The 17,116-nt window shown below is 34.7% G+C and overlaps 1 protein-coding gene across 1 annotated transcript; it reads right to left on the bottom strand.

Moving 5' to 3' along the window:
• Positions 1-2,896: 2,896 nt before the first annotated feature.
• On the bottom strand, positions 2,897-10,614 carry LOC128544054 (alpha-2,8-sialyltransferase 8F-like). Its single transcript, XM_053513999.1, has 7 exons — positions 10,477-10,614; positions 9,599-9,652; positions 9,164-9,244; positions 8,262-8,403; positions 7,595-7,707; positions 5,088-5,180; positions 2,897-3,387 (listed from the first exon to the last, which is right to left on the bottom strand). Exons 1-7 carry the CDS (start codon positions 10,560-10,562, stop codon positions 2,916-2,918), a joined length of 1,041 nt encoding a protein of 346 aa, XP_053369974.1. The 5' UTR covers positions 10,563-10,614; the 3' UTR covers positions 2,897-2,915.
• Between the last annotated feature and the right edge of the window lie 6,502 nt (positions 10,615-17,116).

Genomic DNA, 17,116 nt, shown 5'->3' with positions numbered 1-17,116 from the left:
CATGCTCCAAAATAAAGCCAACTTTGTTCATGTGTTTTTAATGATATCCTCTCTGCGTATATGCCTTGCCACCATCAAGCCCACAGTCCAACATCTAACAATCGTGACAGAAATTTATATCCGTCTGTCCAACACTGGACATGTGCATTTTAGTAACTTCACTTATACATACATATAACTGTATATAAATATTATATGTTAAATTTAACTATAACTGAAATACTGTTGCTACTGCAATTAATGATCCTGGTACTGCTTCCATTTCTCATCAGTACAAAATTTATTAATAAAGGGGATAAAGCTGGAAGAGACTTTTCTCTCTTGGAAATATTTTTATATACAGTACAAACAATAAATTTTTTGACCCTTTAGGGTTTTTGCTATTTTGTTATGCGTCACACTCTTCATAAAATGGAATAAAATAATTTAAATTTTTAATAAAGAAATACCTGTAGAGTAATAAAGAACAGGCTTTGCAAAGCAAAATTCATAAGTAATTTGTCTGAAATAAATTGTGATAATTTAAAGTCCATTTTACAGCACACAACAGAGGAGTTCACATCAAGTCACCAAGATATGATGTACATTACAAGTACACCACAAAGAACCTGCCTCTACTGGATATCTATCTGATTTACCGATAATTTCTTTATTAAAGTACTTTAAACCCAACTGAAGTTGATTCTGGTGAAAACATGAGGGTGCAAATCTAGTAAAGATTGATAGTGACAAGATCTGAAATTAACTAAATGAATGGTGATGAATTGTTAGCCTTTTTTTTATCACTTCCTTAGCTTAGCTAGCTAGTTGCTACCAATGCTACCCTACGTATGTAATGCAAATAGTTCATGCATTTAAACATGGTTAAATTGCAAGGCTACCAAATACAATATGGTTAAAGAATGCACCAGAACATTTAAATGATAGGATTGTTATAAAAAGTAACATTCTTACTGGCGTGCAACTCTTTTGCTTACTATGTTAGCTAGTTTGCTAGACCACTTCTAATCTTACCCTGACAAGTGTACCTATTTGAGAGACTTTAAAAAGGAGGCAGGAGAGTGCACAACCCTAAGACCAACTGAGTGGGATCGGTTTTCAGGTAACACTTTTTGCTGCACTAACCAATCTGCACTTTCATAATAACTCGCCAGTAATTTCTGTAAACTTGAACTGGTAAAACTATTTTTTTATTTTGTGGGGAAAAAGTACTTTTTTATTTAAAAAAAAATAAGATGAAGTAAAAAGTAATAGTCACATACCAAAAAGATTCAAGTAAAGTACAGATACATGAGAAAAATACTTAAGTACAGTAACAGAGTACTTCATTACTTGCCACCTCTGGATATGACAAAATATTTAAGAGAATAATAATAAAAAAAAATTAAAAAAACATGACCAGAGTAAAAGTAAAAGACAAATAAAAGTGTATAAAGTGACATGCCGAGTAAACCTTCAACTTACAGTGTATGGAATTTCAAGTATACCTACTGCAGCTTTTGTTTGTTTTTATAGTGTCTATGCTAAAAATAAAAAAAATGTCGAGAAAACATCCTAACCAACAGAAAGAAGAAATATTGTAGAGTCTGAGAGAAACTGACCACCTTTATGGACTCAGTCATTAGTGTTCTGTGTCATGTGTAAAAGGCATTCTCCATGATCTCTATTAGTGTGTGCAGAATCCTTCTTTCTGTCCCCTTTTCCACATTTCACAGCAATGACAGCAATTTCTGATTATTTTTTTCTTTTACATCAGCTGCCTCAGTCCTGCTGCCCGAGAGCATCACAGCATAGATAACTGCCCTATAGGCACTACCGCTTGGCAAAAATAAATATATAAATAAATAAAAATAAAATAAAAAACCCTTATTTAGAGTACCTGCATATTTCTAAGGAAAGTCTAACCAACCCCTTTTTCCATCCTGCAGTCAATTTTACTGTCCATATGAACTTTCAAATTATTGTGTTCCTGGATCACCTTCAAATTCACATCTTTAACGGAAACAAAGATTAGAGTATGTTTTAATCACCTAAAAGTATGAGGGAGATCAGGGTCAGATATTATTCACACTCCGGTCATATCAAAACTTATGCTGACTGCACTTATCAGCGCTCTCCATTCAAGGCTACTGTCTTCCCTTTGATAGACATGGCCTTATACCCTTTCTCCTGGGATAGGCTCCAGGACCCCCACAACCCTGTTTACAGGATAAATCTTAGTGTCTTAGTCTTATAAGTCTTACTGTCTCCCCAGTGGCTGCTGTGCTGTGGGGCAAGCAAAAATGGATGATTGAATTGCTTGGATGGGATGAATTCCTATTTTAAAAAGCTTTGATTTATCAATATTTGAGGATTTGTACAAACCTCCTAAACAGGAATTGGATTATACGCACTAAACTACTAAATGCTCTAATACAGTACATATTACACTGCATATGGTGACATTTAAAGAGAGTCACAGGTATCCAGGTTGGTGTAAAGTGGTAAAAATTATAGCAATTTTTTAACAAATCTTGATGGTTTATTGCAATTTTTACGGTACTTCATAGGTGATAAAGTGTAGGTTTGTAGATAGATTTTGACAGTTCGGCCTAAATTTGACACAGTTTGTAGTGGAGTCATGGGTGATTGTAATTGTAATTACGTTGTACCATTCTATAGGTAATTTATAGCTAATTTGTAGGTGATTTAGAACATTGTGATGTCACAGAATCAAGTGACCAAGAACCATAGACTTTCATTTTTGGGACTATTTGGCATGCTCTGGCAAATAGGTTGGGAATGTGGGATAGCCCCCCTAAGAAGGATGTGCTCCAGGATTTTGTAAATGATAAAATGTTCATGATAATTTATGTGAGCTTGTGGTATTAAGGATGTAATAATTAAGGAATAGTTTATTAAATGCAGTTGATATCTTATTTTGTGCATTCCCCTAGGTGCAGATGGATTACACCCAAGTTATGGAGATTCAACAAGGCTCGAAACTCAGATGGCATTGCATGCACTCTTTTGTTTACTGGTTGGTTATCGTAATAGTGGTTGGTCAGCCTCTTGTTGGTGTATGGGTGTGTTCCAAAAGGCCAGAAGCCATACAGGTGAACATTGTTGCAGAGCTCCAGGGCCATGCTGGCCATCATGGCACCAGTGCTGAGGCGAAATGAGCGAATTCCTTTGCCACGCCAAAAGTTTTTCAGGTTTGTAAGGTACCTTGGGTTAAAAAAGACAGCACGAGGACCACTCTTGTTTAGGTCCTGCAGTGAGTGGAGGGCACGCAGGGACACACCAGTGTTCCGTACAAGTGAGAACGCTGGCAGTAGGACTAGGGCATCCCCATACAACTGCAAATCCTTCACAAATGACTGGCGATTCTTCTTTAGTGAACGATACCTGAAGAGCATTAGAGAGAGAAAAAACATTGTTTGGGTGTGTTCTGCTTTTAAGCAGGCAGAACAGTAAAAACAGTTTAACTATTTAATACTTAAGATATAAAGTAAACAATTGCATTACAGTGTAATTGCGTCAATGGGCAAAGATTCTGCTTTTATGGAAAGCGCAAGAAATGCAAGAAAGGCTGGTCCTGACTGCCCTGGGGCTTTAGGCAAAATCCAGCAAAGGAGCTCCCACACCTGACCTGTGAGCCATGCAAACTATTTCCCATTACTACTACTTACACCTGACACATGTCCGTGATCCTATTACGCTGTAAAATTATCACTTACCTGTAAATTATGAATAACAACACTACTATTCATTTTATCAGCTGCATCAGGCCCAGTAAAACTGACTCCACCTGATTTAATTTTTCTAAGACTTTTTTGGAGGTCTTAACATTCTCGAAATGCACAGGTTGTGTGGTGCACCCGGATGGTGATTAACACATATTAATAAAAGAGTAATAAAATAAAACAGGACATAGAGGTCATCTCAGCTGGATTAGTCAAACGATTTCCCCACACCATGGCACTGATTATTATAAAACAGAACAACCATAAAGGCTGCCACGTACATGTATAATTTCACCAGCTTACTAATCATAAAACACTTCAGCTTTATCATCCTATCGATGATAGGACATTACATCAGGACTCTTACCAATTCAGTTAATTGCAATGCTCGGTAAATGCTCGGTGGTTTTTACATCATTTACAGCACATGTATTTTTCGATATTGTTATTGCTTCCCTGTTTTTTGCCACCTTAAAACTTTAAAAAACTTGAAGGTTTTCTTGACAACAGTAACATCAATATAGCTGTGAAAAGCCATCAGTCTACATAGTAATGCTGTACTTGTCTCATTAAGTTATCTGATATGCCATATTAATTTGTCCTTAAGGTAATATGCAATGGAAGGTACCATGCTCTAACCATGCTCTGCAATGGAAGGTACCATGGTCTAACCATGACCTAATCTAATTTAATATCAATCCCTTTTTAGTGTACAAAGCATCAGTGTTTAAAGTGTCAGTGGGCATTTTATTTGTATTAGTGATAGTCTATAACATTTTCCCTATTCGATTTAGAACACTGATTCAGTACAGTCATCTATTTTTTTCTTCAAATAAATTAACAAAGCACTTCAAACACCTGTTTTAGTTTATTTTAGAGTCATTGTATAGTGTTATGTGTAGAAGAATAACAAAAAAAGATTTTATTCAATTTTATGAAGAGTGTGACGCGAAACAAAATAGCAAAAACTTTAAACGGTTTAAAAATGTTTTGTCTGCACTGTATTTAAAAATATTTCCAAGAGAGAAAAGTCTCTTACAGCTTTATCCCCTTTATTAACGATTAATTTTGTACTGATGAGCAATGCAAGCAGTTCTCTTATTATGGCCCAAACACCAAGGACAGGCAAGAAAGAAATGTCAGCCTTTTCATTGTGGCCACATTGTGCTTATAGATCAGGCTAAGAAAGAGCAAACCAAGGCCAGTGGATCATACATGACAACTCAGATTTGACTGACATATTGGGTCCCATATTTACAGTATCTGTAGGAATATACTTATGAAAGGGTGACTCTATCTGTAAATGCATAATATCTACAAATGGCAGTAAATATATAATCACACATATCACCCCAGACTCACTTTCGAAAAAGGATGCTGGGATTGGCTGTAACAAGGTTTGTTTTGCTTCCTGTATCTCTCTCATATCCATTGGTCAGTGGAGGAAGATTACATCTGAGAAAGAAAAGGGAAAAGAAGTTTGTCATTACGAAGTTTGTCAACTACAATTACATTGTAGATTATCTGGAAATTGAGACACTTGACTCATGAGAATGACTAAGAATCTTTACAGACATAATGTACCTTGTAGTTTATTTAGTCGATATGGTTTGCTAACGTTATGAAGTAAAATTAGGTACCTTGTGTAATTAAGTTTTTAAGGAAAGGTTACAAGGTTTTAAAATACCACTCAGGTTCCAACTAAAAAATAAGGAACCCACAAAAGACATAAAGCTAAAACTTCTTTTTCTTCTAGGTTAACAGTGAAGTTCATTTGTTCACATCAATTTGTGATTAAAGAATGTGTATGTAAGCATCGTTAACAGGCAGGGTGATGAACATGAGTGGCAAAGGCTTTGGTCATTTAATTTCCAATTTTGGTCATTAAATTTTACTGATAATACAAACTTCCTGCGCATTTATAACAGATCCCTGACACTTGCAAATCATATACGATATTCCAGAAATCGATTGTTAGGGTGACCAGGCAAGAGGCAGTTCTCCGTAAAAATGACAGCAAGTTAGTTTTTTGCATTTTTCTATTGCCCACAGTGGGTTAAATATTTGTAAAAGACATGTTAAGGTGAGGTGAACCTTCCAATTTACATGGTTTAGGATTTAATAGAACACAGAAACAACCCCATGACGTGAACAATGCTAATGATAGGAAGACTTAGGGAGGTCACAGTCACGGCTGCTCAGGTATTTCAGACTTCTTTTCAGCAGAAAACCAAAGCCTTACAGAGAATGTCACAAAAGCTGAGGTATTTTGCATTGTTCATTCTAAAACACAACCTGCCGTTCCAGGTGCGTAAGCACCGAGGCAGCTATTTAGGATAATGGCTACATATTTCTCATGGGTGGAAGTGAGGTGTGCGGGGTGGTTTTGCTTGTACTGGTGAGTTTTTGCCCGAACCAGAGAATCAGACGCGAGAATTTGATTTCTCAGGTTTCTCAGGTTTTTCAATGATCCCCATGCATGTACGCTGGAGATGGATAGATAAAAGAAGGTTTTACTAAAAAGAAAATAAGGCCTTTTAACTGTTTAGAGCGGAAAACACAAACAGGATAAATGAACTTGTACTAGTTCAAAAACCAAAACTGTGAACTACAAATGTTTGTTGTACACATTTTGTTGTGTGTGTGAACTGAACTTTGAGCTACTTCTTTAAATCTGTTTTTGACAACAGAGACACATTTTAAGCAACAAACAGATACTGCGACTGCTGTCTAACTGTACATCACTAGTTTTTATATTAACAGGTTTAATGTTTTACATTTTGTGTACTACAGCAGTAGCCTACGCTATTCTGCTCTGTCCACCACTCTTCATACAATAGAGAAAATATTTATTTGATCCCCAGTACATTTTGTAAGTTTGCCCACTTAAAAACAAATGAAGTGTCTATAGTGACAGTGACAGAATAAAAAAAATAATAAAATAAATTGTATGAATGTTATAACTTGAGTTGTATTACACTAAGTAAAGTAAGTATTTGATCCCTACAAGTCAACAATAATTCTGCCTCCCATAGACTGGTTATGTGCTTATCTGCTGAACATATTATCCTAAAAAGGTGCTTCTAACAACAACATATTGTGTATAAAACACACTTGTTTGCAGAATCCACACCAACATGTGCAAGACCAAAGAGCTGTCAAAGGTGTCAGAAACAAGATTTTCTGGAATGGGATACAAGACCATCAGCTAGAAGCTTGGTGAGACAGAGACAACTGTTGAAGCAAATTTTCACAAAAGGTAGAAAAGTGAGGGACTAGCCCAGAACTACACAGGAAGAGCTTGTGAATGATCTCAAGGCAGTTGGAACCACAGTCACCAAACAAACCTTTGGGAACACAATACGCTGCCATAGATTGAAATCCTGAATCCTCCACTTCAGGAAGGCACATGTGCATGCCTGTTTAAAATTTGCCAATGAAAAGAGGAGGATTGGGAGGAAGTGCCACCAAGGCACAAAGGATTGGCTCAAGAAGAAGCACATTAAGGTTATAATGTGGCCTAGCCAGTCTCTAGACCCTAATCCTATAGAAAATGTATGAAGGGAGCTGAAACTTCGAGTTGGAAAGTGCCAAGCTAGAAAACTAAAGGATTTAGAAAATATCTGTAAAGGAATCCCTCCTAAGTTGTGTGTAAACCTAGTAACCAATTACAAGAAAAGTCTCAACTCTATGCTTGCCAACACAGGTTTCTACAGTACCAAGTCATGTTTTGCTTGGGGATCAAACATTCATTTATTTATTTGTAAATGGGCAAACTTACAAAAACTACTGGAAATCAAATAATTATTTTCTCTACTTTAGTTGCGATGAGGTTTTTGGTATTAAAATGAACTTTTCTTTGTACCGACCTGATGACAAACGTGGAAGAGTCGATTTGTTTTCCACAGCTGCTGTTGGCTAAGACACCTCCATTGCCAACTACAGCACAAGAATCCCAAGGTGCTGTTTTAAAGGGGCTTGTCTACACACATGCAAACACAATATAAAGAGAATTAGCAGTAGTATTAACAAATTGTACCTGATTTATTAAAATAAATATGGCCAGAATTATGTGTAAATGTATAAGTGTGGATGAAAATTTTGGTTTTCTTAAAAACCATTAAATAAAAACAATCCTACTTCTTTGTTGAACTGCATGCAATTTTATGACTCATGCAAAATTTGCTATAAAGTACTTGCATATTCATTTAAATATTACTCTATACAAATACAATTTCACTTCAGGATTAATAAAGTACTTCTATCTATCTATCTATCTATCTATCCATCTATCTATCATGTACTGTATTTATCTATCTCTACTGAATTTGAATCACTTACACACAAATAAAAAATATATTATATGGCTGTATGGCAATAATCCATATGTTAGAGACAACATTGGAAAGCTGGAATTTATTTATTTACTTAAAACTGAAAAAGTTTAAAGTTAAAAATCAAACATTTACACACAACTTTACTTAAAGATTGGTAATTTTGACAATTAATCATATATTGTTTTCTACTACATAGTACCTTGGGAAATACTTTAAACAGGCTTGGTGTCACCAACTGTTTTTTTTTACTTGCATCATAGGAAATAATTGATCCCTCAGGTGAGTTGTCCTGTGTAACCAGTGCATTGGAAATGGCATTGCAACTTTTGCCTAGCAATGACCTGGGAACAAAAACAAAATAAAACAAAAAAACTTTTTATGTACAAACAATTAAAAATGTATGTACATTTTTGTGTTTGTATGTACAGTACAGTATGTATAAATCAGCACACCATATATTAATCAAATGTTTTGTTATTTGTGTATGGGGCTGCATAGCTGCTCAGAGTACCCATGTAGGCCCCTGTCCACAGTCAAAAGTGTACACAATGGGAACGTGAGCAACAAAACTGGACCAATTGAAAAAGGTGGTCTCATCTGATAAATTATGTTTTCTTTTACATAATGTTGATGATCAAATGCATGTGTCCTGCTTATCTGGGGAATATATGGCACCGGAATGCACTATGAAGAACAGGTGAGTCAGCAGAGGCATTGTGATGCTTTGGGCAATGTTCTGCTGGGAAAGTGGCCTATTTCAGCAGGATAATGCACCCTGCCACACTGTAAACATGGTTTAAGAATGGTTTGAGTAACACAACAAGGAGTTCAAAGTGATGAACCAATTCGAGAATCTGTGGAATACTGGCTTGTGCCAAAGGTTTAGTGAAGTCCATGCCTCGAGGATTCATGGCTTTTTTGGCAGCAAAAGCAGGAACTATTCAATATTAGGCAGTGGCAAGTTATGGCTGATCTTTGTATACTTTTACTTGATTATGTTTTCTTAGTACTTTTTTTCACCCTGTTTATTAAACATTAGCACAGATTTTCATTATCAGCTTCTGATGTGCTGTTAACTGCTGTGATGTGTGTGTTTGTCACCTGTAGGTTTTAATGTTCTGTTCCTGCTTGATCCATTTGGAGGAATAATTTGTTAACATCTTGTTAATACTGGCAATGTCCCTGGAACACAAAGCAGCACATAAATAATAATAAGAAATCAGTGACAAGTGACAAGTATACAAAACCTTTGTATAATTCAGTTTAAACGTCAGATACAGAACTGACCTACATATATTATCCCTGTAATTTTTTTTTAATTTATACTTATGTTTGAAAATCAGAAATGTTTTTATGCTGACTTAATAACGAAGTAATAAAATAAGCCTTTTTAACAAAATTTGTATAAAAACCACAATAAGCACAGTACTATATGTGACCATATTAATAGCTTCTGTGAACTTTTAACATAACATTCAGAGCTTCTGTATAATATCAGTTGGAGTATTGTGTTTATGAATGGTGTGAAATTCGTACTTGCTTTTTGCAGCGTTTAGTTTAATGGTGTGTTGATCACTGGTATCTGCATCCCTGTGAGAAGAAACACAGAGAATCACTTGAAAGGATGCAAAACTATTGACAAACTACAGTGCATGGAACTTTTACATATTAAAAGTACATGAATTCTATAAAATCATCAGTATTGGTTTCAATTCCATTTTATTTATTTATTTATTATTTGTTTTAAGTTTATGTTCATGTTTAAGAAGAAATTGATGTCTTTCTGACTAACTAGTGTACAAAAAATAGGTTATGACTAATAACCCTAAATCTGTGCTGCTTTCCATAAACTAATAAAATGAGAAAGGGATAGACTAATAAAACAATGAGATTTTTTTATGTACTGAAACAATGAAAGTCATTAATGGTTTCTTAAAAGTACCTAAACAATTAAACCAACTTTGATTCTCTTGTTACAATTCTAATTATAAAGGGGTGGGATATACTGTATTAGACATCAAATGGACATTAAGAAAGACATTAAAAAAGAACAAGCATACAGTACAGTAAAGATCTGAGCAACATGCTCTGCTGGCTAGACAACTGGGTCAGAGCATCTCCAAAACTGCAGGTCTAATGGGTTGTTCCCAGTGATTTAAGAAAGAAAAAACAATAAACAGTAATCTTCATTGAAACATCAATCATGTATTGCATTTCTTTATGACTCATGAACTAAAACTGGCACATGTAGAGTACTGTGGAAAAATCTTAGTCTTCATAGAGAAAGAACGTCTACAAAAAAGTTTTTACATATGAAAAAAAAAATTATTAAACAGTAATTAACCCTCATTCTGAGGACTCAACCACACCATTACTAAAGAAAAACTAATTCTAAAGCAAGATCAGATACTCACCTGTGGTAAAAGTAGTGCCAAAGCAGCACACTGCAACAGGACATGGCAAAGAGAATATACAACAGCCTCCTGACAAGAAATTTCATTTTTGAAATTTATACTCTATTACCTCCTCTAGCTTGCTGTTCTTAACCCACTGGTGTGTATGCTTATACATACATACATACATAAGCCTACACTATCCAAGTCTGTCCTCTTTTTCTTCATTATTATTTTAAATCCACCCCCCTTTTCTCTGTTTGTGTTAAATGCCTCGTCTGCCATATCTAAAACTTCTCTGCTTCTGTCTTTCTCTCCCTCCCTCCCTCTCTCTCTGCCTCTCTCCCTCCCTCCCTTGCACTCACATTAACTACTTTTTATTGTGCTGTTCACATTATTAAGTTTTATGATTAGTATTAAGTTTAAAATAGAGTTTAAAGTTTAAAATAACATTATTAAGTTTTATGTTTAGTATTAAGTTTAAACTGGAGTTTAAAGTTTAAAATAATGTTTTTAAGTTTTTTGTTTGGTATTAAGTTTAAAATGGAGTTTAAAATAATATTATAAAATGTTATGTTTATTGTTAGGTATAAAATGGAATTTAAAGTTTAAAATAATATTCTATTAATATTCTTTCTGTAATAAAGTAGTGTAGATCATTAGACATGGCTTTAGATTAATAAGGTGCACCAAAAATGTTTACACACCAGTCCAGTTGATCAGGATCCACATTCCAAAGGCCCTTCAGAACTGAAACAATAATGTTCTGAAGCTGATCTTTATTAAAGATAGTAACAGGGTCATATTTCAATTGTACGTTGCCTGTATGCACACTACAATGGAGAGATATCATGGGTAACAAAGAAACACCCTGTGGCAACAGACTCAAAAAGGAAGCAATTCTCTCCTAGTTTAAATGGATTATACACTGTCTCTCCTCCAAACCTGCATGATGTAATGCCATGCTTTACCAGCAGTGGCTTGAGCCTGTAGATTTTGTTGGGGAAAGGATGACATTATTAACAACATGGCCTCAAACAAAATTAACTTTAAAGGTCATCAAAAGATTTATTCTATAGGCTACTATCTTATACATTTTAGATTGGCCCATAATAAGGAGCTAATAATCAACAACATACAGTACAGTCAACAATAATGATCCATTATGCAAAATGTACGTTTTAGTCATTTTTAGACGATCAAATGTCCAATATGGGACCTTTAAGTTTTACCTTTATATGGGTTAACAGGTTTAGTAAAAACTCAAAAATCACTTCCACTTGTTGAGACATTCAGTGAACAGTTCTAGATTATTTACCACTTTAATCTGTTAGTAATCCGGTTATTTACATACTGTAAGGCAACATTAGAATTTGATTATTTTAATAAAAGTTTAATTACTTCATGTTGTATCATTTTAATCAAATATGCCATTTGTAGACATTTTTAGTGTTTTTGCTTGATTATCAGTGGCTCTCTTGGGAGACAGTAAAACGGATAAGGAAATAAATTTTAATAAAATGAAAACTTTTAAATCACATGAGCCAATATTTGATTCACAATAGAACATAGGAAATGTTTAAACTGAGAATTTTTACACTTTTATCCACTAATTTTAAATTTGACGCCAGCTACTGGTCTCAAAAAAGTTGGGACCAGAGCAATCCAATTCAGTTTTATTTGTATAGCGCTTTTAACAATTGTCATTGTCACAAAGAAGCTTTACACAATCAAAAGAATTATTAAGGTTTGAATGGAATGTAAGTGTGTATGAATCATTATGGTCAGATAGTCCCTGATAAACAAGCCGAGGGCGACAGTGGCAAGGTAAAACTCCCTGAGATGGCAATGGGAAGAAACCTAGAGAGGAACCAGACTCTACAGGGAACCCATCCTCATCTGGGTGAAACAGAGAGCAGGAATTGATCTGCATCCATACTGTGTGTTAGGTGGCAGCCAGTTCAGCTATAACAGTTGATGTTAATTGATGTTAATATGGAGTCCAGGTTGTTATTACAAATAACAAAGAAGGTAAAAAAAAAAAAAGATTTTTTTTTTAAAAGATTCAGCTGGAAAAACATATAGCATCAGGTCTGTAAAATGATTAGCTATAAAAATGATGGCAGAGTCTTTCAGAAGTAAAGATGTTCAAACTCAATTTGTGAAAGTTTGCGTAAAAAGATTGTAAAATACTTTAAAAACAATGTGCCTCAACATCAAAATGCAAAGGCTTTGCAAATCTCATCATCTGCATAACATTATCAAAAGATTGAGAGAAACTAGAGAAATCCCTGTGTATAAGGGACCAGGACAAAGACCTTTGTTGGATGCCCGTTGCAGCCAGCATTTCTATGGTATGTGAGTGCATATGTACATACAGTATCGGCAGCTTGCATGTTTTGGAAGGCACTTTGAATGCTAAAAGGTATATAAAAGGTTTTAGATGATGTCTACCCTAGTAAAAAAAAAAGTATACATTCATATTACAAGTAAAACAAATTAATTTGCATTTTAAATGCACTTAACCTTTGAAAAAAATTGTGATTGGTGTTAGACGCGAGCAGAAGCAAGAGCACAGGGACTACATGCACACACACTACCAGAATCACGGGGGCCATTGTTGCAGGACAGTTACTAAAGAATAGTCACTAAACTTGGAAACAAAATTTAAAAAATGCTTTACACACACACACACACACACACACACACACACACACACACACACACACACTAACGGAATCATTCCTTTATACAGATTCATCTCCCACACTGCTACATCCTTTTTACCTTTTTTTGCCCATTGTTGCAGTACAGTTACTGAAGTACTGCACAGTCACTACACTTGGACACAAAATACAAAAAATGCTTTAGGTGGTCACAATTTTAAATAAACAGTATATGTGCGTACGGATGTTGACTGTACGAGTAACGCACGCGCACTGGGACTGAGCATGACAGATGATTACCCAACAATCCCACAGTGCAAGAGTAAGAAGAACCATTGGCTCCACTGGTTATGATCACGTGCCACTCGGCAGACAAACAACATGCATACTACAGTACTCGTATATAAAGACTTCGCTCGGTTAACAAATTAAAATTTATTTAAACATTTTGCTTGTCTTGCAAAATGCCTGCAGACCAAGTTATTCACAATAACTTCACAATTCACAAGGGTTCCACTGTATTTGTTTATTATTATGTGTGGATTAACAGTATCAAACCCTTTTAAGCAGCCCTGGATTTTTCCCGATCCCAATTTACAGTTGAATTTAGCCCAGTTGATCTTATCCTCATTGTAGTTTGGGCTGAAATGTTTTTCGCCCTGAAATTGAAAACTTCCTAAAATTAATAGATTTTGGGTAACAAAAGCTATTGCTGTACATAAATTATATTAGAAGATGTATTCACAAGCACACACACTATGGGCATTTTGGAAACACAAAGGAAGTCATTGTAGGTATGTTTGTATATATGTATGTAAGTATGTATGTATATACTTTATGTATATATGTATGTATGTATGTATGTATGTATGCTGGGTTACTGCCATCTTTCAAGTCAAGTCATATTTTATGTGAATAGACTAATAATGTGCCCAGACAAGCTGTTACAGGATAATGCATTGGAATGTCTTTGTCATTGGTATGGGTTAAACAGAAGTACAGTCATACACAACACGTGAGAATCTTTGTCACATGCAATTTCTACAAATGTTTTAGTCAAAGTTTTGCCTCTTGAAAAAAATGACAAAAAAAACATCCCCTCTGTAAAACCACCAACCCCCTTTCCATTCACTTTAGATTAATAATGTTGTGTATTACGTAAGATTTGTCATGAAAATGAAATATTAAATTAATGATTTGTGTGAGCGTGTGTGTGAGTGTGTGTGTGTCTGACTGTCTGTCTGTTTGTCTGTCTTAAATCCTATCATGCCAAAGCAGACTAATGACTAGTATACTTGAAATTTCCTACTTTGGAACAACTAATTTTGTACTAAGTTCATTTACTGTAAGTTGTAATCAAAATGTACAAAAACAAAACTTTAGGTATATTTAGTATAATTTTGTGTGCTGAAGTGGACCAACTTTAAGTACACTTTGTACACTTAAAGTATATGGCTGTGTGTGTACTAACGTAAATACCTGATAGTAATTAATGTAATTTAAGTATATATTTAATGTATTATAAGTACATTACAGCAATTCTTACTGTGTTACAAATACATGGTTAATATACTATGAGTATATTCTTATTGCAGCAGTAGCTGTTATACTTCTGGCCAATTACAAATACTAAAAAGTACACTTTGTGGTTAATACAAATATACTTTATTATATTATACAGTACACACAGTCTTTTATAATACTGTATTGTAAGGTGTTTAGGATCATTTACAAATGCTAAATGCATTTTATACACTATAACGTTTTTGAAACACATTACATCAGTAATTATGAGGCAGATTTAATTTGCACAAGGTTAAAAATAACAGTACTATTGTGTATTTGTGTTCAACAAAACATCAGGTTGTCTGCGAAACACACAAACTAAAATTTTAACTGTTGTCTGAACACAGACAGACATTAGTATCAGAATATACAGGTACAGTATTAGTTTAAACCTGGTGTGTTGATTCTGTTACACAGAGACTGAAAACAGGCTGAGAGCTATGGAGCCATTATACCACGAGCAAAGTACATAAGATTTAGCAACAACACATTAAACAATACATTCTATAGTTTAAACTATGTACTCTATTTTAAACTACTTTAGAAAAATGAAATTTACCTTATGCAGATAAAAATAAAATTATAACGATACAAACTAACGCATGCAATGATGCAGCTTCCAGTTGTGAATTCAAACTAGAATTCACAGTCCGAAGACAGTCCGAATCTGCCCGCCTCCAGTTTCTGATTGGCTAGTGTTGTGCCAATTCTAGTCTCTGGTTGGCTGGAATAGTTGCAGAGTTATAACACTACTGCAGTTTGTGCAAGTGTACAGCTTTATGATAGTGAGAGCACAGTAGCGTGAGAGAGTTTAGACACATAAATTATCTTGAACGGAAAAGAACAGGAAAAAAACGCATGCATTCCGATATTTCGAGATCGGTTTCAGGCCTCCTTCATATGTGGAAGGCCTCCTTCAGGCCCCCCCCCCCCCCCCCCCTTTATGCTTATTTGGACTAAATAACAATAAGAAATCTGTATTTGGTAAATAAAGCATATGCGCAGGCTGCAATTATGTTTTTTTTTTTCTCCTCCTCCGTTTTAAAACCATGGTGACTTTTCATGAACTTTGTATATATCGCAGCGCATCAAGCATACTTCACTTCATCTATCTTGGCTAGTATGTAGCGCAAGAACCTCCCTTTAAGTACACGCGATGTTTTAGATGGCATGGCAAGTGCTTGGACATAATCCACTTCATCAAAGTACTGAGTCTGTTTTGTGTGTATCTTTATGTAAAACACCATAATTAAAATATAGTTATTTTGTTTATCCAAGAGGGGAGAAAACTGCTCCATAGGCCATCTGTGTGCTTCCGGTGTGAGTGCGAAGCATCAGAGTAAGTGTTATTTAATGTTACTGTTCCAAAAGTGAGTTATTAATTGTGATACACGTGTGTTTTGTTAAAAAGGACAGGAAGATAGAGGTTTTTTTATGCTGTGTGTTCCCAATGGTAATGTGAACCTCTATTATGTGCAGAGAAGAAACGCAAGCTCCTTATATGCAGTGTTAATGTGTGATGTACAAGAGTAGTGATGAGCAGTAAGTCTGAATCAGTTATTTTGTTTTTGAAATGAGAAAGTATGTCGATGGATGATGTTATATGTCATGAAGAACTTTTATTCATGTTTCGAGTAGTTTAAACAGCCTTCTTCTGTCTTTTGTGCTGACAAGGTTATATTTATTTTTGTGTTAGTTTTTAGAAAGAGAAGCTGTTACCGTTGTCTATGTTAGCCCTTTATATATATGATAAATTGTTTATCATTTTGTTTTGAGGGACAACGTCACAAATTTCAACAACTGTACACAAGATTTAAGACTTTTATTTACAATTAACACTGCTCTATTTAAAGTGCAGTCTGGAATAAAAGATCCCATCTAAATGCGTTATCCTGTGTCTGGCGTTGTCACTAAAATCACATACCAGGCCACATATGAATAAGTACATTTAAATTTAATTGAAAATGTACTGAGACTACCGTATATTAAAATTTCTATTCTAATGTATACTTTCTGTACATTTGTACAATGATTATTTATATATTTTTTAAATATACCAAAAATTCATTGTAAAAGAAAGTTTAAATAAGTGTGCTTTGGAAATTAGACCAACCTTTCAATTAAAGTATATTTTCCAATAATATATTTTTGGAAAGTGTACTATAATAAAATTATTTTGAAGTATGTTTAAAGTTTAATTCCAAAATTTGGTAAAAGCATGATGTTAGTATACTTTTTATATATTAACAGATGGTACAACTTTTTGTTAGTATATTTGCAGTGTACTATCAAGGATTTCAATATATTTGTAATACACTAAAAATTATTATTTTTTCCACACGGGGGGGCATGGAGAATCTAGGGGGGTTGTCAAAAGAAAGATGAGGAATAATGGCGCCAACAATGCAGATGAGCTGCATTTAGCTGCA

The sequence above is a fragment of the Clarias gariepinus genome, chromosome 16 (assembly GCF_024256425.1).
Source record: "Clarias gariepinus isolate MV-2021 ecotype Netherlands chromosome 16, CGAR_prim_01v2, whole genome shotgun sequence".
Taxonomy (NCBI): Eukaryota; Metazoa; Chordata; class Actinopteri; order Siluriformes; family Clariidae; genus Clarias; species Clarias gariepinus.
Note: the sequence above shows the minus strand (reverse complement) of the source record. Positions and strands in the feature narration are given on the sequence as shown.

Coding starts and splice junctions, on each gene's coding strand:
- LOC128544054 (XM_053513999.1), bottom strand. CDS start 10,562: ATGAAATTTCTTGTCAGGAGGCTGTTGTATATTCTCTTTGCCATGTCC. Junction 7,708..8,261: donor TGTTTAAAGTATTTCCCAAG/GTACTATGTAGT, acceptor GCATGTGTGTAG/ACAAGCCCCTTTAAAACAGC. Junction 3,388..5,087: donor CCCAGCATCCTTTTTCGAAA/GTGAGTCTGGGG, acceptor AATGCTCTTCAG/GTATCGTTCACTAAAGAAGA.